The following is a 26,310-nucleotide window of genomic DNA, read 5'->3' as shown; positions in this document are numbered from 1 at the left end:
TGTTGACCAGGATGGTCTCGATCTCTTGACCTCGTGATCCACCCGCCTCGGCCTCCCAAAGTGCTAGGATTACAGGCTTGAGCCACCGCGCCCGGCCCATGAAAAGGTACAAGTTTTAATGAATTCTGCACTACATTGTAGTACAACTGAGCTGACATACCAAACTGGTTTTCTTTTGAGTCATAAACTCAACTGCTACCAGGAAAAGGACAACATCTAAATGTGGCAGCATGTTGGGTGTAAGATAACAGAGCATGATAAAAGCACATCATTTGAAAAACACTCAGTTATTTGTTAATACCACAAGCCAAACAAATATATATCTGGGGATGAATTTGTGAAACCTACTAGCGTTAAAATTTTACTTCTCTCAATTGTTTGGCTTCCAAAACATATTTAACAGATTCAAATTCAATAAATATTTACAAAGAATCTGCTAGGTAGAAGGTATATATTATTAGAATGAGACAATGCCTACTAAGTGTTATTGCTGCCAGGATAGTGGCTCATGCCTGTAATCCCAGCACTTTGGGAGGCCAAGACGGGCGTATCATGAGGTCAGGAGTTCAAAACCAGCCCGACCATAATGGTGAAACCCCGACTCTACTAAAAATACAAAAATTAGCTGGGCGTGGTGGCATGTGTCTGTAATCCCAGCTACTCAGGAGACTGAGACAGGAGAATCACTTGAACCCAGGAGGCAGAGGTTGCAGTGAGCCGAGATCATGGCACTAGCCTGCGCAACAGAGTGAGACTCCATCTCAAAAAGAAAAAAAAAGTTATTGTTGACACACCAAGTACATTAATATAAAGTTGCCTCATTATACATTAGATGTGATTTCATCAGAGATTAAAATTATACCCAAGTTACAGATCAAATCTATATCTCCGACTTATTACATAAAAAGAAAAACATATTTACTTCAGGTGTAAAGAATAATTTTATTTCAATACTTCAGTATTGAAATCAGCTATCACACATATCCACCAACTGATATTTCATTGTCCATCTCTCAGGAGATATTCAAAGTGAGATTAATGTGATGAAGCCTTCTCAGCAAACCTAGAACACTGTACTTCATCTTCAAATTTAAGTCAGATCCTTTAATAAGTTACTTCCTAGTTATTATTTTATAGTGCTTATGAAATAGTGCAATACATCAATGAGGTATCATTTAAGAGGTGAATACTCTATAGATTTGGATTTGTCATCCCAATTCCTTGACATTCAATAATATAAGTATCTTTAGAGGCATCTTCTTCATCTTCTGATTTCTTCACAATAAATTTAGCCTGAAATCAGAAGAGTATATAAGTAATACGAAGAGAGATGAAGGAAAGAGCCCGCAATTCCAAATTATGTAGGCAGAGAGTTAATGTCAAGCCCATTTTACTGAAAAATCTAGAGACACAAAGATCAAATGATTCCTGAGAAATTCAATAGCCTAAAGACAACACATTTTGCACACCCATGGTTCTTGTTCAGAGGTATATACCTGTCGAGTTTTGTCCAAATATATATGCCTGGGCCCCTTCCATACAACACTGAATTAGAAAGCTCAGATGTCCAGCTTAGGTAAATATTCATTTTGAAACCTCAACTGGTAATGATAATGCAACTGTATTCCCTAAGACCTAAAATTTTTCTAAAACATTTCTACTTTTATCTTGTCAAGTAACAAATTACCCTTTAATTTCTTTACATTTTTTTCTTACAAATTTAATTCCCTAAATATATTGTTCAAAAGATCCAGTTCAGAGAAGGTATGTGAGGAGGAGGGGTGGTGGTGATTAATATCTTCCTTCATCTTTAATGTAATGGGTTTAACAGCACATTTTTAAATTGGTAACTAAAGCTGGCCTAAAATATTTTGTCTGTATCATTGTATTTTGGTTATTTTTTGCTGTTGTTTTGGAGACAGGCTCTTGCTCTGGCACCCAGGCTGCAGTGCAGTGGCATGAACATGGCTCACCGTAGCCTTGACTTCCTGGGTTCAAGAGATCCTCCTGCCTCAGCCTCCAGTGTAGCCGGGACCACAGGTACACCTCACCATGCCTGGCTAATTTTTTATTTTGTTGTAGAGACAGGGTCTCACTTTGTTGCCCAGGTTGGTCTCAAACTCCTAGGCTGAAGTGATCCTCTGGCATCAGCCTCCCAAAGTGTTGGAATTACAAGCATGGGCCATTGTGCCTGGCCTATATAACTGTATTTTGAAAACATGATTTTTAAAGCAAATGTGATTCATTTTAACAAAACTAAATTTAGTATCAAAACTACTAGCCAGGTGCAGTGGTGCACATCTATAATCCCAGCTGTTCTGAGGTGGGAGGATCACTTGAGCTCAGTTCGGAAGGCCAGCCTGGGCAACAGAGGAAGACTCCCTCCCCACAATTCCCATCAACGTCTTAAAAAAAAAGTCAAAACAATAAAATAGGTTGGCTGAATTTGTGGCAAAAGAATTTCAAATATGTGTAATATCTTAGGATTCTTGGAAGTACAGTTTAGAAACCATTACTCTGGGGTCTTACTGAATGAATAGTAATGTCCAAAAATTCTTTCACTTTCAGCATTACAGCAGTGGTAATTACTGACACACAGTGAACATCTGAAATTACCATTGAATGAATAAATGCTGAATTCTGAGCTAGATAACCAAATTATTTAAGTATATATATATGTATTCATTTATATATTTTTCAAATTAAAAACGTTATATAAATATGAAACACAAGTAACAGCTATGAAAATCATTTCTAGCCTCTACATAAGCCCACTTAAAACTACAAGTATGTAGACCTGAAAGGATCGTAGCAGGCCTATCTAGCTTAATTCTCATGTTACAGATAACTATCTGCATTGAGACAAAGAAAGGTAAGAAACTTGCCCCAACTCACCAAGTTATACACAACAAAGCTGAGTAAGATATGAGCTATACACTCAGGTTCACAGCACTTTCCATCATGTATACATTTCAAATAACAAATAAGTGTCTACTCTATGTAAAGTACTGTAAAAAGAAAAGAATATAATGAATGAAACTTGATCTCTGCTATTAAGGAGATCAATCTATAAGGAGAGACAGATAAGTAATAGTTATAAATACAGCATAAGTAGAATAACAAAAAAAAAAAAAGAGTTAACACATCAAATATACTTGCCTTTAATTCCCATCAGTCTTCCCTACAATTTAACAAAAACTTATCTATGCTTCTTAATAACAATAAGATTATATATTATTAAGAATCAAACTGGGTGCAGTAGCTTACAGCTGTAATCACGGCACTTTAGAAAGCTGAGGTGGGAGAATCGCTTGAGCCTAGGAGTTCAGGACCAGCCTGGGCAACAGAGGGAGAACCCATCTCTCAAAAAACAAACAAACAAAAAAATTAGTAGGGCATGGTAGTTCACACCTGCAGTCCTAGCTAATTGAGAGGCTGAGGTGAAAGGATCACATGAGCCCAGGAGTTCAAGACTACAGTGAGCTATGATACTGCCACTACAATCCAGCCTGGGCAACAGAGCAAGACCCTGTCTCTTAAAAGGAGGGCGAAAAAAAAAAAAAGGTCAGGAGTTTGAGGCCAGCCTAGCCAACATAGTGAAACCCTGTCTCTGCTAAAAAACACAAAAATTAGCTGGATGTGGTGGCACACACATGTAATCCCAGCTACTCTGGAGGCTGAGTCATAAGAATTGCTTGAACCTGCGAGGCAGAGGTTGCTGTGAGCCAAGATCGTGCCACTGCACTCCAACCTGGGCTAACAGAGCAAGACTCTATCTTAAGAAAAAAGAAACAGAAAAAGAATCATATAAATAGGTATAGGGCAGCAACAGTGGTTTTGTGTTTGGGACACTTCCGTAATGCTTGATTTTTTAAAATTAGTATATATTATTTTTGTCATTTTTAAAAATGCTTAAGATTAGGGCTGGGCATGCAGGCCAGCACTTGGGAGATCAAGGCGGGAGGATCGCTTGAGCCCAGGAGTTTATAGACCAGCCTAGGAAATGTGGCAAGACCCCATCTCTACAAAACATCAAAAAGCTAGCCAGATGTGGTGGCATGCACCTGTAGTACCAGCTATTTGGGAGGCTGAGGTGGGAGGATCACTTGAGAGCCCAGGAGGTTTGTGCCACTGCACTCCAACCTGGGCAACAGTGCAAGATCCTGTCTCAGTAATAAAAATGTTTAAGATTAGCACCTTCCCTCATAAAATTGAATTATAAATTTTATATTTCTTTATAAAATTACATTATAAAGAAAAAGCAAAATGGGAAATATGCTACATGTTACTGAAAGAAGCAAGAAATGAAGCTGTATGCATTAACTGCAAAAAATGCAAAGAGAAACAATTTAGGAGAAGAGGAAAACACCTAAATATCAACAGTGGTTTTACTGGCAAGGGGAAATTATGAGAAGGCTTTTCCTCTCTGTTTCCTATAAATAAATTAATTTCCTGATGAAATATATTGTTTATTTAAATTAACAATCCAGGCCAGGTACAGTGGCTCACACCTGTAATCCCAGCACTTTGGGAGGCCAAGGCAGGTGGATCACCTGAGTTCAGGAGTTTGAGAACAGCCTGAGCAACATGGCAAAACCCCGTCTCTACAAAAAAAATACAAAAATTAGCCAGGTGTGGTGGCCTGAGCCTATAGTTCCAGCTACTTGGGAGGCTGAGGCAGGAGAATCTCTTGAGCCTGGGAGGCAGAGGTTGCAGTGAGCCGAAATTGTGCCATTGCACTTCAACCTCGGCAACAGAGCGAGACCTTTTCTCAAAAAAAAAAAAAAAAAAAACAAAAAAAAGAATCCTGTAGGATATAAGCTCATACAATGATAAATCCTTCTTCATTAAAAACTGTGTGACAACTCTACTAAATATCAGAGGACTGATGAATATTCAACAAATATTCTATTCTACCAATAGAATCAAGAAAATAAAATGTCTAAAATTTTATATAAATATATTTTATAGCCAACTATGAATCCCTTGTGATTTGATACCATAGTTTACAACAAAACATCTTTACTTACTCTCTAAGGCAGTACCGCAGTAATTATAACATGGGCTCTGAAATATGCTTTCCCAGATTTGCTCAAAGCCCAGCTCTGCCACTAAAAATCCATGTGGCCTTGAACAATTTAACGAATCTCTCTGCCTCACTTTGCTCATTTGTATAATGGGAATAATAATAAACAGCCACCTACAATAGTTATGCTGAGTAAGACAGTTCAGATAAATTGCTAAATTAGCTCAGTGCCTGCCACACAGGAAAACAGTGAGTGAAAGCAATTTTATGATTACTATTGTTTCCTATTTATTAAAATTTAACCCAAAATTGACTAAAATAAAAATCAAAATATCCAGCCTGGCCAACATAGTGAAACCCCATCTCTACTAAAAATATAAAAATTAGCCAGGTATGGTGGCACACGCCTATAATCCCAGCTACTCGGGAAGCTGAGGTAGGAGAATCGCTTGAACCTCAGAGGCAGAGATTACAGTGAGCCGAGACCACGCCATTGCATTCCAGCCTGGGTGACAGAGTGACACTCTGTCTCAAAAAAAAAAAAAAAAAAAAATCAAAATATCAATTTCTTTTTCTGATAGAATACTCACCTTTGCTATTTGTTCAGCAAAATGTATAGCTGTTTGTGCATGGAGTGTAACTGGTCCTGTTTTTATTCTGGAAACTCCATTGGCTAATGCCATGAAAACAATCAGCTATTTAAAAAAGAACAAAGAAAAATCTCACACATTTATTCACATTTGAAGTTCTAATTCCAATGCTGCCCATAATAAAAATACTACTAGAAATAAAAATTGCTAAAAAAAAATTTTCTGTTTCTTTAGTTTTCCAGAAGTCCTCGGAAGATGACAGAAAACCCATGTTACCCTAAGTCTGTGAGTATACAAAAAGGTTTGGGTAGCAGCTCTCAACATAAAATTTTAAAAATTAATATTCATAAGTAAAATATAGAACATTAATATATACACTTAGACCAAATATCTCTGCAAGTTGGTATATATAATATGGTGTTTATTCTACTCCCTAAAATTAAATTTTAAGAGCTGAATAAACGGACTAATACTGGAAGTTTAAAGTAGATGTGGACAAGGAAGAGACTAGAAATAACAGAAACTGTCTTAAGGAACAGGTCAAGAAATCTTGAGGAATATATTTCTAAATGTGGGCACTACTGATTTGGGATTAAGGAGATAAAAGTATGGTAGAAAGGAAAATCTACAATGATAACAGACCATAAAAAAGGTATTTGGAAATATTCATTATCATTTCTCACTGTGAGTAAGCGTGCTAAGTCTGAGAGGTCTGTGACAGGTCCAAGTGGATGTGTTGACAGGCATAGGGGATATAACGAGAAAGGGGTTAAGGAGAAAAGCCTGGGCTTTGGATATAAATGTGGAAACTGTCAGCATAAAGATGATGCTTAAGCCATGAGACTGGACAAACTAAGAAAGGAAGTAACTCAGAAAAAGAAAACAAGCATAAGCTGAAGTCCAGGGGCTCATCAAAATTTAGAAGTTGGCTGGGCACAGTGGCTCATGCCCTTAATCCCAAAACTCTGGGAGGCCAAAGTGGGAGGATCACCTGGGCACCAGACTTTAAGATCGGCCTGGTCAACATACTGAGACCTCATCTCTATAAAAATAAAAAAAAATAAAAAAAATAAAAAGAAAGAAAAGTTTTAAATTAGCTAGGCATGATAACATGTGCCTGTAGGCCTAGCTACTCAGGAGGCTGAGGCAGGAGGATTACTTGAGGCCAGGAGTTCGAGACCAGCCTCGGCAATACAGCAAGATTCTGTCTCTACCAAAAAAAAAAAAAAAAAGTTGTCAAAAAGATGAAAACAACAATGAACTAGCAAAGGAGACTAGAATGTATGGCCAGTGAGGTAAGATAACAGTATTTCAGAAACCGAGGGCAGACAAGACTTCAAGAAGTAAGGGGTGATCAATTGTGCAAAATGCTGTAGACAGGTCAAGTAAAATGAGGGCTGAAATTTGAGGAATACAAATTCCAGAATATTTTTTAAAAATATTGAAGTAGGACTTGTTAATTGGTGTCTGAAAGTCAATTATTAAAATTGATATTCAATCTAATTACTACACATTCAATCTAACAGTTTAGAGGATTTTTCACCTAAATGTTTCATTACCTGGTCTTGCAGATACTCATCCACAGTACCACCATGTCTAAGATTTGCTAATAGCATTTCAGCAGCTTCAATTCCAACTTTGTCTGCATTTACACCTTAAGATAAGCACAACATTAAAAAAAAAAACAAAACTAAATTAATTACTAAGAGACAAAAAGTTTGATACATCCAGTTAGCACTGGTATACAACTTTAAGGCCTCTGACCCACTCAGTGCACCTTTTAGAGTAAGATTTTTAGTTATTTAATATTCTGAGTGTTTGGGATATGCAAATGTCTTATACCTTTAAATGTACGAGTGGAGGAAAATATAGGCTGCATTGGTCCTATTTAAAATGTACTAATTTATAAAGCCAGTTTACAAAGAAGTTACAACCCTATAATGCTATGCCTCAATTTCAAAATTTAAAACCTGCAGGCAGGCATGGTGGCTCATTCCTGTAATCCCAGAACTTTGGGACGCTTGAGGTGTGAGGATCACTTGAGGCCAGGAGTTGACGGCTGGCCTGGGCAACATAGAGAGATGCCATCTACCAGACAAACAAAGAAATAAACAAACTCCCTTTCTAAATCTCAGAAAAGCATGTGTGTTACAATTAGTCTGCAGGTAATCCCATCAGAATTAAAGAGTTTGGCTGGGTACAGTGGCTCACGCCAGTAATCCCAGCGCTTTGGGAGGCTGAAGCAGGTGGATCACTTGAGGTCAGAAGTTTGAGACCAGCCTGGCCAACATGGCAAAACCCTGTCTCTACTAAAAATGCAAAAATTAGCATGGTGGTGCATGCCTGTAATGCCAATTACTCCGCAGGCTGAGGCAAGAGAATCACTTGAACCTGGGAGGTGGAGGTTGCAGTGAGCCAAGATTGCGCCACTGCAGTCTAGCCTAGGTGACAGAGTGAGACTCTGTCTCAAAAAAAATAAATAAATAAAATAAAATAAAATAAAAAATAAATTAAAAAAATTGGAAGTCAGGAAATTACATTTTATGTAAGAGCATATAACATTATCAGATCAAATATTTTAGTTTTACTTCCTCTAAGATTTGAACAGGTATTAGCTTATTTTAAATATAAGTCAGAATATTTACCCTCCTGCCCTACTTCCTATCTCTCCATACATATCCCAAATCTTTGGTACAATACTGAATACAAAACAAGTCTGTCAGAAGTAGTAGAATGCCACATTATTATTTTAAGGTATTTAAACTAAAAAATTTTGGGCTGCAAATCAAAACCTCTTATAAAAAGTGAAAATGTGGTTAGTTTTGTTTCTGTTTCATATTTGCAAATTTACTTGAATATCTAATTTACTTGATTTAGAATTCTAACTCTATTTCTCTTATTTTCTTTTTTCCCTTTTTTTTTTTTTTTAGAGACGAGGTCTCACTATGTTGCCCAGACTGGTCTCAAACTCCCGAACTCAAGTGATTTTCCCGCTTCAGCCTCCTAAAGTGTTAGAATTCCAGGCAGGAGCCACCACACCCAAAAACTCTATTTTTCTTTACAGTGGTCATAACAATACATTAAATTACTCCCTTTATATTATCAATTGGTCAGGTATTTACATGACTGAATGAAATGGTTTGAACCATGTGCTATGAATCCTGACTTCTTGTTAGCCACTGCCATTTCCTCTTCTAGAAGATGGAGATGATAATAATAACTATGCTGAAAAGTTCTTATAAAAATTAGAGATAATATTTATAAAATATCTCTTACCCAGACTAGTACATAAAAAGCTATTAATAATAACACAGGTTGAGTACCCCTTATCCAAAATGTTTGGGACTGGAAGGTTTCAGATTTTGGATTTTTAAAAAATTTTGGAATATCTGGGCCAGGCACGGTGGCTCATGCCTGTAATCCCAGCAGGTTGGGAGGCTGAGGTGGACAGATCACTCGAGATCAGAAATTTGAGACCAGCTTGGCCAACGTGGTGAAATCCCATCTCTCCTGAAAATACAAAAATTAGCCTGGCATGGTTGTGTGCAATTGTAGTTTTAGCTACTCAGGAGGCTGAGGCATAAGAATCTCTTGAACCTGGGAGACGGAGGTTGTGGTGAGCCGAGGTCCTACCATTGTACTCCAACCTGGGTGACACAGGAGATTCTGTATCAAAATTAACAACAACAACAACAACAACAAAATAGGAATATTTGGATATACATAATGAGATAGCTTGGGGATGGGACCCAAGTCTACACATGAAATTCAGCTAAGCATGGTGGCTCACGCCTGTAATCCCAGCATTTTGGGAGGCAGAGGGAGGCAGATAGCTTGGTACAGGAGTTAAGGACCAGCCTGGGCAACATGGCAAAACTCTGTCTCTACCAAAATAGCCAGGCATGGTGGTGCACACTAATAGTTCCAGCTACTCGGGAGTCTGTGGCAAGATGTCTCGAGCTCAGGAGGCAGAGCTTGTAGTGAGCCAAGATCGCACCACTGCACTCTAGCTTAGGTAACAGAGTGAGAATCCCATCTCAATAAATACATAATAAACAAACATGAAATTCATTAATGTTTCATACATACTTTACACACATAGCTTGAAGGCAACCTCATACAATGTTTTAAATGATTTTGTGCATAAAACAAAGTTTTGTGGCATACTGGCACTTGAAAAGCTTCTGATTTTGGAACATTTCAGATCTTAGATTTTTGGATTAGGAATGCTCAACCTGTAGGAGTACTGCATACCCACTATTCACCTACCACGCTAAGTGACAAAAGCCAGATCATTTGCTAAGGAGGCATTTAAAAAATACACATATATTAGAGAATTAGAGGATAATTAAGTGCTAACTCTATGGTATAAACTATATACCCGACCGGAGTTCAGAAAAGTAAGAGATTAAATAAGTTCTACAATAATTTGAGGTTTCATAAAGCATGAAGGACTTGAGTCCTTGAAAAACAGCTAAAATTGGGATTGAGGATGTAAAGGAAAAGGAAAGAACTTCTAGGTTTATAGTACTAGAAAACAGCAGGCACACTAAAGTCTTCTGCCATGTAGCAAAGGATTCCTCAGCACCATTCACACTCCTTTCTACACAGCGACCTTGATAGTAACAGCATGAATGATTCAACATTACTAACCGCCATTACTAGCAGTCTGTAGCAACTAAACATAATACAGAAAATATGAGAATCTTTCTTATTAGTATTATATACCCCAAAAGCAAAATCCGAATTTCTTCTGAAATCTTAATGCTTCTAACTAATTGCCAATCTTCTGACATTTTGGATGTTTTTAAACAAAGGTCTCAAGGACTTGTTTTGGGACATCAGAGAGATGCCATGAGGCTGGCACAATGGCTCATGCCTGTAATCCCAGCACCTTAGGAGGCAGATCACTTGAGGTCAGGAGTTTGAGACCAGCCTGGCAAACATTGTGAAACCCTGTCTCTACTAAGAATACAAAAACTAGTTGGGTGCAGTGGTATATGCTTGTAATCCCAGCTACCTGGGAGGATGAGGTGGACGACTGCTTGAACCCAGGAGGCAGAGGCTGCAGTGAGCCAAGATTGCTCCACTGCACTTCAGCCTGGGCGACTCAGCAAGATCCCATCTAAAAACAAAAACAAACAAGCAAACAAACAAAAAACAGTGAGATGCCCTGAATTACCACATACACTGAGGGAGGGAAGGAAGGTGCTTGCTTATGTGCCAATTTCTTTCTTTTTTTTTTTTTTTTGAGATGGAGTTTCGCTCTTGTTACCCAGGCTGGAGTGCAATGGCGCGATCTCGGCTCACCACAACCTCCGTCTCCTGGGTTCAGGCAATTCTCCTGCCTCAGCCTCCTGAGTAGCTGGGATTACAGGATTACAGGCACGCACCACCATGCCCAGCTAATTTTTTGTATTTTTAGTAGAGACGGGGTTTCACCATGTTGACCAGGATGGTCTTGATCTCTTGACCTTGTGATCCACCCGCCTCGGCCTCCCAAAGTGCTGGGATTACAGGCTTGAGCCACCGCGCCCGGCTGCTTATGTGCCAATTTCTATACAAAGAAAATAGAGATTGATTAACCACAGGCACAATTCATTTTAGCAAATTATTTTGCTCCCATAGTAAAGAATATAACTAACTGCAAGACGAGAGTAAGGAAAGATCACACAGATATTCAACAACGGAAAGACAAAACACATTCTGTCTATAAGGCAATCACCTAAAGTTGGAAGGGATCACAGATCATGATCATGGTCTAATATCATTTTTCAGATAAGGAAAGCCCAGTCACTACGCATGATAATGGCAGGACATGGGACTAAAATTTAGTTCTCCTCACTCTCAGTTTAGTGCTCTCTATCATAACCCATTGCCTCAATCTAAAACAGCAAGATTTTCTCAGACAAAACAAAACCTCACCTTTTTAAAACAAAACTGAAGAATGTTGTAGCTAGAAAGATTTTAGAGATTCTCCAGGCTAATCTTCTTGCTTAACAAATAAGGAAACTAAGATCAAAATAGTTTTAGTAACTGAGACAATGATAAAGGCATTACTAGTTACAACTTCCTGCCTCTACCCATCTATGGTGGTATTGACAAGCAGCCAATGTTCCTTATGGTGATAACTCTAAGACATTAGGATTCAAGGTCCAGTAGTTTTGTTTTGTTTTTTGAGACAGGGTATTGCTCTGTCACCCAGACTAAAGTGCAGTGGCATGATCTCAGCTCACTGCAACCTCGACCTCCTGGGCTCAAGTGATCTTCCCACCTCCTGCCTCAGCCTTTGGAGTAGCTGGGACTACAAGCACATGCCACCATGCTCAGGTAATTTTTGTATTTTTTGTAGAGATAGGGTTTTGCCATGTTACCCAGATTGGTCTTGGGCAATTGGGCCTAAGTGATCTGCTCACCTTGGCCTCCCAAAGAGCTGGGATTACAGGCATGAGCCACCATACGCAGCCCCTAAATCCAGCAGTTTACTAGTTAATTTAAATTAGAAATGAAAGGAGATCTGGATAATGGAAGTCATGACATTCTCTCTGAGACCCTTAATATATAGACAAGCTAGACTGAGAAGACCACAAGTTACTTTTGCATTTGCTAACAATATCTCATTTGACTGATGGGCATGATAAGAAACAAGGAAGGATACCAGCAGGAATCAGTCAGTCTCAGCAAGTATGTTGTTCTCTCTTCTATCCTACCACCTTAAGTCTAAAATAAGTACTGTGCACTCTACAAGTGTTTTATCCAAAGACAACGTCAAAGTACATGTTGTTTCATGTGACAAAGTGAGAAAAAAATACTAACAAAGTATCAGAAAAATTTTTTCAGGCCCCGTAAAAAAATTCCATTTATTACTGATAATGACCCTTTTACAATCAATCTCAATGCAGCATATCTAAAATTATCTCTACCTGGCAAACTAACTCTGCCCCCTATATTCGCAAGAGGTAAATATATCCAGTTACCTAAGCCAGACATCTAGGTCACTCTTTACACTGCCTTCCTCACTTCCAATATTCAACTGGCCACCAAATATTGTCCATTCGCCTTTGCAGATGCCCTTTTATCAGTACTCACCTCTCTATCCCAGCAGTCCTTGGTGCAGGCCCTCACCATTCCGACCCGAATTGTAATAAACTCTTATCTTCCTGCCTCCAGTAAGGCTTTCTTCTAATTCTCTAAATTATCTTTCAAAAAATCTTATATCACATTCCTCCCTAAAAACTTTGTATTTCAGGATGAAATGTAAACTCCTAGATATAACCTATAGCCTTTCAGAATCTGGCCTGTCGACCTTTTTGTTGTCATCTCTCTTCAGTCCCCTACCCAGACCTACCTATATACCTACCTACCTACCTACCTACCTATACACTTGCAGTTGCTCACTCAAATACAGATGACTGTTTTCGTTTTTTGTTTTGAAACAGAGTCTCACTCTGTTATCCAAGCTGGAAATCATAGCTCACTGCAGCCTTGAACTTCTTAGGCTCAAGCAATCCTGCTGCTTCAGCCTCCTTAGCAGCTGAGACTATAGGTGTGAGCCACCATATGGGGCTAATTTTTTTTTAAAAAAAACAACTTTTTAAAGAGATGCGATCTCGCCATGTTGGCCAGGCTGTTGTCAAACTCCTGGTGCAAGCAATTATCCTGTTTCAGCCTCCCAAGTAGCTTGGACTACAGCTGCATGCCACCTCACCCAGAATACTTTTTATGTCAAATTACTTTATCCTTCCTCCTTAGCTCTTACTTTTCTATCCAGCTAACTTCTTTTACCCACAGAAGGTGCTGGAGGACCATTAAATGGCAGAAGCCAGATTTGGGGTTAATTAGTCCCCAGAAGGATTCACTTTTCTTCTATGTTCCTATGGTACCTTCGGAATATCACTATCATAGAACTGGTCTGTTTCTTCTGCCAGAATAAGCCAGGAGGCAGGAATCACAGCTGTCACTTCTGAATCCCTGGTACACAGTACCCAGCACATTGTGGTAACCAGTAATATAAACAAACTCACACTTCTCCCAATGCCTACTAAGTACTCATTACTTGTAATATGTCTGCTCCTATTCTCCGTTTTATATTTGTGTTCTCTTTGATTCTGAAGACTGTTGTAGATAGTGCATGGAATGGCTCAATATCCACACTGCACCTAATATGTATTTAGTATAAACTAAATATATATTTTAGATCACTATTTCTCAAACTTCTGTATACATTAAAAGTACCTGGAAAGTTCGTTAAAATGGATGCCTGGGCCCCACTCCCACAGATTTTAATTCAATATGTCTGAGGTAGGCCCCAAAATCTGTATTTCTAATAAACTCCCAGTTGATGCTGACAAGTTTGCCTGTCTGCCAACAACATTTTGAATAGCACAGTTTTAGACAGAATTCATTTATGTGAGTTCAACTGGAAATGGTGATTTTATTTATTCCTTCATCAGATTTGATGACCAACTAGTTCTAGGTTTACCAATTGAGCAAACTGAAGAATTCCTAAGTTTTATTTTGTATTCAGTAGTAACAATGTGGCTAAACAGCATAGCTAGGGTAAACATTTTTATTTATTTATTTTGCAAAGATACAGTCTCACTACATTGCCCAGTATAGTCTTAAACTTCTGGTCTCAGTGATCCTCCCACCTCAGCCTCCCAAAGTGCTGGGATTACAGGTGTGTACCACCGTGTCCAGCTTGATAAGCATTTTTAAAGATGCTACAAAGTAGGAATAAAGCAATCAATGACCACACAAACAACTAGTTCACCTAAAGGTTGCCTGGTTGGTAAAAGTAACTTTAATTACTAACAAACAGATGCATGTATGTATCTTCTCTCTCTAATATGCCAAGGCTTAAACAAATTTCCCCTTCACAAAAATATTCAAAATTTGAAGTCACCAATGAAATAACTGATGCAGAGAAGAATCATCAATAGATGTTAAAACCACTAGATAATCAGATGGCCTCAAAGTATTATTTTGGATCACTAGTTTATTATAAAGGTAAAAAGAACCTTTATAGCAGACAGATGTGGAGGACATACCTCCTTATGCAGGTGATCACACTGAACCTCACCAATAAAGGAGAAACTAACAACATGTGCCCCCTGCCATGACACAGTGGAATGTACACAAAATCACCTATGTAGCATTCTTAATAAAAATGTTTAATCTGAATATATCATGAGACATTCAGACCAATTTAAATTGCGGGAAATTCTGTGAGAAAATGGCCTAGACTCTTAAAAATGTCAATACCATGAAATGAACAAAAAAAGGTAATGGGAGTATTCTGTATTAAAAGAGTGAATAAAGGGACTTGAAAAACAAATGCCATGTGCTCCCCTCCAAAAAAAAATCCCACATTGCTCTAAGTAATATTTTGGAAACAATTCATTATGTATGAAGCTATGTGGTGTGTCAGAATATAACAAATTCTTCAGGTATAAAAATGGTATATTTGATTATATAGTTATTGTTCATTGGACATACATGCTGCAGCACTCAGGGGTGAGACATGGCACTTGCAACTTACACTGAAATGGTTCAGAAATATACACAACGAACTACGTGTTCATAACTAGTGAATCTAGGAGAAGATTGTATGGATAACTAGTTCAACTAGTCATTCACCTTTTCCATAGCTTTGACAATTTCCAAAGTATAAAGGTAGGAGAAAGACTGAAAGTCTGAAAGTATAATTGACTCTAAAAGAGAATTAATTAACTACATACTTTTAAGCTTGTCATCCTCATTCTATAACATTCCAAGCCTGACAGATTAAAGATTTTTTCAGTAGCACTGATAACTATGGACCTCCTTAATTTATCTTACCTCGTTTACCCAGCGATGATCCAGCAAACAAACAGCCAGTAGAGGTCTCAGCAATAATTCTATGCAAGAAAAAAAGTTATTACTACCTTTACTGTAAATATTCTAAATTTATGCAAATACAACACAAGAGAACAGTGACTATTAAATAGGCAGAACTAAATCCGGAGAGCAAATTGCAAAAGTAAAAATTCTTCATATAGAGTGAAGAAGTATGATTAACATACTCTATCTTAATCAGACCACTAGTATTCTTTACCTCTGGACCAGGAGAAGTCATATCAGATTCTAATTCGCAGGTAAGAAATGTCTACCATGCACCCCAACAAGTTGCCATGTCATCAGCACTAAGCGGTACCATTTCACAGGCACACAGTATTATAAAGGATTTCAAAAATTATCTTAAATAAAAAGGTCATTATGCAGGGACTTAGATATTGTTCTATGGTTTTTAGATAGTATTTAAGTAGAGCAAGAATTCACTTTAAATCTTTTAATGGAAATTCTGAATGAGAGGGTTTGAAATTTAAATATCCACAAATGGTACTTTTATATTTCAAAAACGTCAGTTAAAGAATTTGTAGTAATACTTAAATCTATAACTCCTAACTGGATTAATATAATAGTCTGTTTTTAAAGAGCTCTTTGCTATATTTAATATTTCCTTGTGAACTGGTTTCACATTTGAAGTATTTTATGCTACTGGAAATATTCTCATAGGACTAGCTTTAAAGCCTAACTTCTGATTAGCTTAACCATTTAAGTTCACTATACAAGGGAAAGGAATCTTACAATGTAACAAAAGGCAAGCCATCCTCAGAAAAAATTCAGAATAATTATCTTAATTTATTATATTGATGTTTTAGGTAGGAATATCCTTAAAAATACAAATTGAAACTTCTTAAAACCATAAACTTAAGCAAGAAACCCTACAAATCTTTAATTTAATGAGATAATTATTTCGGGGCTTTCAACTAGTGTGTAGGGAAAAGTATTGTCTCACATTATTCCATTTCCATTGCCAAATGCTTGGTCTTTAGGTTCCTGAACAGACTGGATGTTAACATACAAATCCCTGATCTCCTTTCTGATGCATCTAACTGCTGCCGCCGCCATATCTTTTGCTACCTATTTTGGCAAGACAGAAAAATAGAATAAAATAATTACTGATTATTTGGAAAATTGTTTTCAAGACTTCAAAGACACATAAAATAATTGGTAACTTTCACATGCATTATTTAATAACTTAATTTTTCAAGACAGAACACTGAATTTTTAAAAATGCTTATGCAAATTAACTTTATTTTTGTTAAATAATGTATTCATTTAAATATATATATTATATTTTATTTTAGGTTTGGAAGGTACACATGCAGGTTTGTTACACGGGTAAATTACATGCCGCTGAGATCTGGTATATGAATGATCCCATCACCTAGGTAATGAACACAGTACCTGACAGTGTTTCAACCCTCACCCAGCTTCCACCCTCCACCCATTAGCAGTCCCCAGTGTCTACTGTTCCCATCTTTATGTCCACACGTATTCAATGTATAGCTTCCACTTATGAGAACATGTGGTATTTGGTTTTCTGTTCCTGCAGTAATTTGCTTAGGACAATGGCCTCCAGCTGCATCCATATTGCCACAGAATATGATTTCTTTCTTTAAAAAAATGTTGTTTTCTCAATAATTATTATCAAAATTTAGTTGACATAATACTTATGAAGAGATACATACATTTTTATTTCTAAGAACATCTAAACAACTTACTTTAAATGGCAAAACACCAGCAACAAAAGCTCTTCCATATATCTTAGTCACATAGCCACGGTCAGTTAAATTTATAGGGTTCAATTGTTTAACTGGTGACACTCGAACAATCACTTCACCACCCCCTTTCGGGTAATATCCCCTATGAAAAGTATAACAAATGCCCACATAAACTGCATGACAAAAATAAAGCTCTACATTACAACAAAATGCCATGTCAATGATATCCAAACATGCAATCCATGGAAAGGTCTAAATATTTTAGGTTGATATTTCACAAAATTTTACACATTAAAAAAATTGTCTGTACTGTACAATATGGTAGCCTTGAGATGTGTGAAACAATTAAAATTAAATAAAATTTAAAAACCAGCTCTCCAGCTGCACTAGCCACATTTTAAGTGCTCAACAGTCACATTTGGCTAGGGACTACCACATTGGACAGCATAGACATGGAACATTTCCCTCAGTTCAGAAAGTTCTATTCGACAGTGCTGTTGAATATAAGCTCCTTGAGGGCTAGGCTCACCTATATTTTTCCTGCTATTTTTCTGTGCCTAAAACAATGTCTGGCACCTGGTAAGTACTCAAATAAATATATGATGAATATTTAAGTAGCAAAACACTAAAAAAGTTTTAATTCAATTAATTGGTGTCATTTATTCTACATCAGATGGTGAGAAGACAGTACTCCTCCCCTCAAAGGGCTCACCATCTGGTAGGAAGATGGCTCCATGCACTATCTACTAGAATACAAGTCAGGCTATAAGAAAGGCTACAACATAGGTGCAAATATGAGTTCTGATTGAGGCACAATCAGAGTTCATAAAGAATTACAAGTTTCATCTTGGAAAAAAACAGGATTTCTAACTTTTTGGGAGAGCAGGGGAAGAATAACATGAACAAAGACACAAAAGTCCAAAGGCACAAAGCATATTTAAGGAATAACAAGCAATCATATTGTTAGAACACATAACATGTCAAAAGGAGGAGAGGAATGAAGAAGTTAGAAAAGTATGTTAGTGCAAGACTTCAAAGCACTTAAATGCCATGCCAGAAAACATGGCCTACTTATTGTGTGGTAGAACTGAATCCTTAAAGAGAAATAACTCGAATGCCCAATAGTTTCTTAGGAAAATACCTCTGATAGCATTGTGGAATACAATCCCTTTTATGACCCCTTAGTGTCTAGTCCAGTTGTATACACACACAGTGAGCATTTAAGAGAATACAATAACATTAGATATGAGGGTACCTCATTGTTAAAATTCCCTTGAAAATATTTTCCCAAGAAATAAATAACCAACATGTGTAGCCGCCCTGACGTCCCTATGCCCCTGCTATTCATTATTTTTAAGCATGAAGTACAACTACTTCTTACAAGAGATGTAATGTATTAAGTGGGTACCAGAAAAACAGTTCTCTAAGGGTCTAAGTTTTCCACTATTTTTAGCATAAGTAATTGATTATAACATTTAAGAAATATGGAACTTACCTTGTTTTAATGTCACAGTTAAATTTGAAACCAAATTTTTCAGCAATTGGCTTGAAAACCTGAAAAAATCAGTTTTTATCATTGGGTTAATCCGCAATATTTACGACTTCAACAACTGTATTTATTAAACAAAAGTGCTTTGCTGGCTGGTAATTGGGTGCTATAGGTAAATGGTGTTATAAGAATATGTAGGCTAGTTCCATTTTTTTCAAATGAAAAAACTGATATGTAGCTAAATTTAAAAGTTTAACATTTATTTAATCAGAGCTGTGCAAGTCTACCTAAAGAAAAAGATTGGAACTTAGGATACTTGATATCAGTGGTTATTCTACACCAAAGGCCAATACTTCCTAATGCATCTCAATACAGTACATTATAAGAAATGAGGGGGTTTTAGTGAAGAGCATTCCATTCTGCCTTCTCAATTTTTTTTCTTTTTCATTTTTTTTTCTTACCTCTCTGATGCCTGGGAATCAATTTTCTATACAGTTGAAATCTCATTCCACAGACAATGCTTTAACATTAGAAACATAAGCATTTTCCTGACATCATAAAATTATTCCTAAATAATATCTGAAAGACTGCATGGCATCCTAGCATAATTTACTTAACTGTTCTCCAAGTTTTCATTATTCAATGATATATCTTATACAATGATAATTATAGTATATAATGCTTGGTTCAAATACCTTTAACATTTATCTTTAGCTGTATTTTGCGATACTGAATTAGGAGTAGTTTCCTTGAAGTGAAGTAACTAGGTGAGGAGAGATTAATTTTTATTATATATCCCATTGTACTGAGTTTAAAAAGATTATACCCTATCAGAATGGCAATATTTCAGAGAAAGATGGTGCTTAAGCCTGAAGTCTAAGGCAACTCTTTGAGATCTACTCATTCCTCTGGGTTGTCTCCTATGTATACAGGAGGTATACATATTATTAACCTGCTTTTTTTTTTTAAAAAAAGGTAGAAAAAAACTTAAAAAATAAAAACCTGAGAATATCAAGTGCTAGGAAGGATACAGAAAAGGTGGAACCCTCTATCTGGTGTTTATTTTTATTTTAGAGATGGGGTCTCACTATGTTACCCAGACTAGACTCAAACTTCTAAGCTCAAGAGATCCTCCCACCTCAGCCTACCAAGTATTAAATAGCTGGGACTATAGGCACACACCACTGTGCCCGCTTCAGTTGGAACTCTCACATAGTATTGGTAACAATGCAAAATGATATAGCCACTTTGGAAGCCAAAACAACCTGGCTATTTATTATAAAATTAGACATTTGCTTATTATAACAACCCAGCAATACTACTATTTACCCAAGAGAAATGAAAATGTACAATCATACAAAAACTTGTATATAAATGTTAACAGTAACTTAATTTATAATTGCCAAAATCTGGAAACACCCAAATGCCCTTCAACAGATGAATGGCTATGCAAACTGGTACATCCATATACCAAAACACAACTTAAGTTTTCATTGCAGACACAAACAACAAGGATGAATCTCAAATGTATTATGGTGAGCAAAAAACCCAGATTCAAAGCCTACATAGAGCATTATTCCTTATATGACATTCTGAACAAAAGGCAAAACTATGACAGAAAACAGATCAGTAGTTGCCAGGGGCTGAGGCTCAGGACTGATTACAAAAAGGGATAAGGGAACTTTTTAGAGTAATGGAACTATTCTATATCTTGATTGTGGTAGATGGTTCATAACTGTGAATCACTCTCAAACATCACAGAACTGTACGTTAAGAAGGGTGGATTCAATTGAAAATAATGATACTTTAATAAATCTGGATGAAGAAAAGATTATACCACTTTTCTCTGCCACTAGTTATATGAGAATGCCATGATTTTTTTATAATTTTAAAAAATTTGATCCTAGAATGGAAGGGGCTTAATGGAAAAAAAAAGTCTGAGTTTTCCTCCAAATCACAACTCTTGTATTTATAAAATAACATATCACAATTGATATAATTTATATCACACTTGAAGTATGTGTTTTTTTGTTTGTTTGTTTCGTTTTTTTAAAGACAGGGTCTCGCTTTATCACCCAGGCTGGAGTGCCAACATAGCTCACGGCAGACACAACTTCATAGGCTCAAGTGATCCTCCCACCTCAGCATCCTGAGTAGCTTGAACAGGTGTGCACCACCATGCCTGGCTAATTTTCCTGTGTGTGTGTGTGTGTGTGTGTGTGTGTGAGTGTGTTTATTTATTTTTGCAGAGACAAGATTTCACCATGTTGCTAAGGCTGGTCTTGAACTCCTAAGCTCAAGTGATCTGCCTACTTCAGCCCCCCAGAGTGCTAGGATTACAGGCATGAGCCACCATGCCTAGTCCTACACTTGAGGTTTTTTAAACAATTCACTACAAACACTATTCTAAGATACAACAACAAACTTAAAGTAAACATAATTACTCTACTGCAATAGAACTAGAAACATTTGGGATGCTGAGGTGGGAGGATCCTTTCAGCTCAGGAGTTCAAGACTAGCCTGGGCAACACAGTGAGACCTTGTCTCTACAAAAAATAAAATAAAAATTGGCTGGGTGTCTGCCTGTAGTCGCAGCTACTCAGAAGGCCAAGGCAGGAGGATCGCTTGAGCCCAGGAGGTTGAGTCTGCAATGAGCTGTGATCATGCAACTGCACTCCAGACTGGGCAACAGCACTGTCCCAAAAAAGAAAAGAAACGGGCCAGGTGCGGTGGCTCAAGTATAATCCCAGCACATTGGGAGGCCGAATTGGGTGGATCACAAGGTCAGGGGCTCAAGACCAGTCTGGCCAAGACAGTGAAACCCCTGTCTCTACTAAAAACACCAAAAAATTAGCGGGGCACTGTGGCAGGCACCTGTAATCCCAGCTACTCGGGAGGCTGACAGGAGAATCACTTGAACCAGGGCAAGACTCCATCTCAATAATGAAAACAACAAAGGACACGATGAAGAGATAAACAAGAAAGTCACACACACAAAAAAAGTATATATTTAAATAGAGAATGGAGACTCAGAAGCATGTTTGAGATCATCTCAGTTTGTCAACAACAAAAGCCCTTACCATCACTGTATAATCAATCTGTGGTGCCATTTCGGCATTAGTTCCACCTTTCAGATGAAGTTCTGATGATGAAGCAGCAAAGAGAACACATGGCATTGAGACCTGCATCAAGAGGCACACACTCCTAAGGAGAAGGCAGAAAAGGCTTATTTTCATTTTCTTTTCTACATTTTATTTTCAGACTCTTAAATAAGCTACATTATTGTTCATCACTACCAACTGAAGCACAGACAACTGTGAAGGCAGGTATATGTCATTGAATTTCTAGTTAAAAAACATTTCAGTGTCTGAATAGTAAAATCCTGAATTTTAAAGAAAGACAGTATTTCACCACAGGAAAAAATAGCTTTAAATGATAAGCAAACCTGGGTCTGAATCTTCAACTAAACACATTAGCTTGTGACCTTGGGAAAGTTCTGATACTTTTCTTTATATTACAAAAAAGTATAAAAGAAAAAAATTAAAAATAAAACCTTCTTCAGAAGTTTTACAAAAGGATTCTTAGCAGTTTGTGAAAATGCTTTCAAAACAGTAAAGGTCTAGAAATACTGAATTGATTATACATGAGTTGCTATCATACAACAAGGTACTGTTTCAGGTACGAAGATATAGTTAAGATATAGTTCCTATCATTGTGGAGTTCGTGATATAGAATAATATTTTACATAGCCATAAAAGAGAATGAGTTCATGTCCTTTGCAGGGACATGGATGAAGCTGGAAACCATCATTCTTAGCAAACTAACACAAGAACAGAAAACCAAACATTGAATGTTCTCTCTCATAAATGGAAATTGAACAATGAGAACACATTGACACAGGGAGGGGAACATCACAGTAACATCACAGGTCAAGGCCTGTCAGGGGATGGGGGACAAGGGGAGGGAGAGAATTAGGACAAATACCTAATGCATGCGGGGCTTAAAACCTAGATGACCAGTGCAGGAAACCACCATGGCAATGTATACCTATGTAACAAACCTGCATCCCCAGAACTTAAAGTATAATAAAGAAACAAAAGAAGAAGGGAAAAGATAAGAGTAGTATTTTACGAAGACTGATAGCTTGGCCAGGTGTGGAGGCTCATGCCTGTATCCCAGCACTTTAGGAGACCGAGACAGGATGATCACTTGAGCCCAGAGTTTGAAACCAGTCTGGGCAACATAGTGGAACTCCATCGCTACAAAAAAAATTTAAACATTAACCAGGCATGGTGGTGCACATCTGTAGTCTCAGCACTTTGGGAAGGTTGCCTGAACACAAGAGATTGAGGCTACAGTGAGCCATAATGGTGCCACTGTACTCCAGCCTGGGAGACAAAAAGAAGACTGATAGCTAAATATTTCACAAGGAAAAGTTTTAGTGAAGTAATCCTTGCTTTATTTGCCTGTTTGGTCCTTATAGTCAAATAATGTGAAAAATCACAAGAAATTGTTATATAACATGAATAATTTTATAAAGTGAAGTATTTGGTCATTTTCTTTTTTTTTTTTTTCTTTTTTGAGACAGGGTCTTCTGGCATCCAGGCTGGAGTGGAGTGGCACAATCTCGGCTTACTGCAACTTCAACCTCCGAGGCTTAAGCCTTAGCCTCCCAACTAGCTGGGGCTACCAGCATGTGCCACCATGCCTAGCTTTGTTTTTTTTTTTTGTAGAGATGGGGTTTCGACATATTGCCCAGCCTGGTCGCAAATGCCCGAGCTCAAGTGATCCACCCACCTCGGCCTCCCAAAGTGCTGTTATTATACGCATGAGCCACTGCACCTGGCCTGGTCGTTTTCTAAATGAGCCATCATCTCCCTTTTCCAAAGTTAAGTGAAAGCAATCATATTAATAAGCAGTTTGAAAGGGAATTGAAATAGCCTCCTACCTACCAAAACATGGATCTTTATTTAACTCACTTACACAATGATGCTTATATATTGAACTGGGAAGTCTCTATCAGTAATAATGAATTTCATTAATTCAATAAGTATTTATTGGCCAGGTAGGGTAGCTCACACCTGTAATCCCAAAACTTTGCGAGGCCAACGTGGGTGGACTGTTGAGCTCAGGAATTCCAGAGCTGCTGAAAAACATGGCAAAACCTTGTCTCTACAAAAAATAAAAAAGTTATCTGGGTGTGGTGGTGTGTGCCTATGGATGATCCCAGCTACTCGGGAGGCTAAGCTGGGAGGACCCGTTGAGCCCAGGAGTTACAGCTTACAGTGAGCAGTGATTGCACTATCACACCCCAGCCTGGGCAACAGAAGGATACCCTGTCTCAAAAAAAGAAACCATAAAAGTAGGAAAACAAGCTCATAGAAATTAAGCAACTTGCCCAGAATGTGGTAAAACCTGGACTTAAGTTACTTAAATGGAATGTAAGTGATACATACCCTGCTGTCTTGGTATCTGCTGTGTGGATTCCACCTTTGATCTTCTCTGGTGTAAAGGTTATTTCTGTTGAGCCAATTTCTGCCCCCTCCAGTTGCCCATCACACAAGTCTCGAATCATTTCCAGTCCAGATAAATGTTGAGGCCTTCAGGTCATAATACTGCATCAAAACGTGTGCATTCAGACTGCCTATATCCCCACATTTTATGACAAATTTATAAAACTGCAATGGCAAGAAAACATCAAGGTCTAACCACAGTAAGTGCCACACATCTTCAGTGTCAACTTCCTTTTGGGTTTTTATGCACCTTGACTACCTGCTAGTAGTTATCATTTTAAGGCTTTCTTGCAGACCAGTTATTTGTGGCTATAAATACATATCCTGATATATTGTAGCAAATTAGAAGTGTGCAAAAGAAGAAAACTAATAGTTACTTTAGCACCACCAGTTTCCCTTGCACTTGACTGAATAATCTGTGGTGCCTGTATGGGCTGAACTATGTTCCCTCAAAATTCATATGCTGAGACCCTAACCCTCAGTATCTCAGAATGTGACTACATTTGGAGATAGATCCTTTAAAGAGATAATTAAGTTAAAATGAGGCCATTAATGTAGGCCCTTATATAATCTGACTGGTGTCCTTACAAAAAGAGATTAGCATATACAGAGACACTAGGGGCAGGGTGCACAGAGGAACCACGACGTGAAGAGGCAAAAAAAAAAGAGGTCTGGAGCAGATCCTTTTCTCATGACTCTCAGAGGAAACCAACCCTGTCAGGACCTTGATCTTGGACTGCCAGGCTCCAGAACTGTGAGGAAATAAATTTCTGTTGTTTAAGCCATCTCTGTGTGTGGTATTTTGTTATGGCAGGCCTACTAATACAACACCTACAGCCTAATGAATTGGATTCCCCTGTTGATCAACTGGAGGGCTGCAAATAACTATGACAAAGGCAATTAACATTAACATATATCAGCAAATGCCTTTTGGTAATTTCAAAACTGTAGATAAGAAACTGAGATCGCTGATTTATTAAAATGTAATAAATACAGAATACATACAAAGAAATCAGAGTGGCTTCAACCTGAGTCCTCTTCTAACAGGTGCATATACCCGAAACTCAACTAGTGGCATGCCCAGCTACCCAGACAGAAGAAATAAGGTCAAGTGTCAAGGTGTTTCCCTCTTCACAATAGATAATTCTAGTCGTAACAGCTCTCTGGAGGTATGAATGAAAGCTGGAATAACACATCTCAGGATCCTTTCCTGTTTTATAAATTCTAAAACTAGCGGCAGCACAGAATGCACTGGTTAAAAAACAGGGTTTCCTCTGGCCTCACAAGCATTTCTGCCCTATGTATCTTGCCCGCTCATACGTACTACTCGGATATTTGGAATGCCCGGTGAAGTGGGAAAACATTTTAAGAGATAGCTCTTTAGCAAATGTGACTATTTTAGCCAAACAGAGAAAACTCGAGACCATTTCTAAACTCATCCCCTCGAGGCTTTCAAGACCTTACAATCCAGGCCACCGCCCAGGCAGAGCGTCCCGACCTCGGATCCTCCCATCCCTGCAGCCGGGACCTTCTGGGTTCCACCACTCGTACTCCCGATGCCCCAGCCCAGCAGCCCGGCCGCCTGATCCCCGGATCCCCAAACTCCACGCCGCAACTCCCCGGCCAGCCAGATTTACCTCAGGCCTGGCGTGCTCCGGCCGGCTCGGATCTTCTGCACCCGCAAGGGGAGGCCCAGGAGACAGCTCAAGGCCGTAGAGACTCTCAGAATTTGGCCGCCCTGCAAAGGGTGGAGTACAGGGAGAAGAGACATAAGCACACCAGTGGTGAGAACTCACTTCCTTAGTCTGGCTGCAGCCCCGGCCGCTTCGCTCTGCACTCACCCCTTCCATGATGCTGCCATCAACTTCCACCCGCGGCCCCGCCATGGGGGGCACCCTGGGGCCCAGCCCACAGCGACAAAGCCTTCGCCGGAGCAGGAGGAAGAAGAGACGTTGGCTCCCGCCCAGTAGTTCAGAAATCTCGGTTCACGCCTGAGGGTGCAGGAGCGACCCTGGCGAGAAAGCGGAAGAAGCGACGCCTCTCGGGAAACCGGAGTCAGCAGAAACCCCCGGCTCCCACCTAG

The 26,310-nt window shown here is 38.4% G+C and overlaps 1 protein-coding gene across 3 annotated transcripts; it reads right to left on the bottom strand.

Annotated features, from left to right (window-relative positions):
- Positions 1 to 922: 922 nt before the first annotated feature.
- Positions 923 to 26,303, bottom strand: RTCA (RNA 3'-terminal phosphate cyclase). 3 transcript variants are annotated; one of them, XM_017547630.2, is made up of 11 exons: positions 26,069 to 26,303; positions 25,865 to 25,965; positions 24,171 to 24,314; positions 21,795 to 21,918; positions 18,721 to 18,779; positions 17,226 to 17,367; positions 16,457 to 16,581; positions 15,457 to 15,515; positions 7,176 to 7,270; positions 5,617 to 5,721; positions 923 to 1,293 (listed from the first exon to the last, which is right to left on the bottom strand). In XM_017547630.2, exons 1-11 carry the CDS (start codon positions 26,111 to 26,113, stop codon positions 1,192 to 1,194), a joined length of 1,101 nt encoding a protein of 366 aa, XP_017403119.1. In that variant the 5' UTR covers positions 26,114 to 26,303; the 3' UTR covers positions 923 to 1,191. The 3 variants fall into 3 exon arrangements, with proteins under 3 accessions (XP_017403119.1, XP_017403121.1, XP_017403120.1); XM_017547632.2 differs by having other exon boundaries at positions 24,171 to 24,329; positions 26,069 to 26,210; XM_017547631.2 differs by lacking the exon at positions 5,617 to 5,721.
- Between the last annotated feature and the right edge of the window lie 7 nt (positions 26,304 to 26,310).

The sequence above is a fragment of the Cebus imitator genome, unplaced genomic scaffold (genome assembly GCF_001604975.1).
Source record: "Cebus imitator isolate Cc_AM_T3 unplaced genomic scaffold, Cebus_imitator-1.0 Scaffold199, whole genome shotgun sequence".
NCBI classification, from domain to species: domain Eukaryota; kingdom Metazoa; phylum Chordata; class Mammalia; order Primates; family Cebidae; genus Cebus; species Cebus imitator.
The sequence above is the reverse complement of the archived record's forward strand: the minus strand, read 5'-3'. Positions and strand labels throughout refer to the sequence as shown.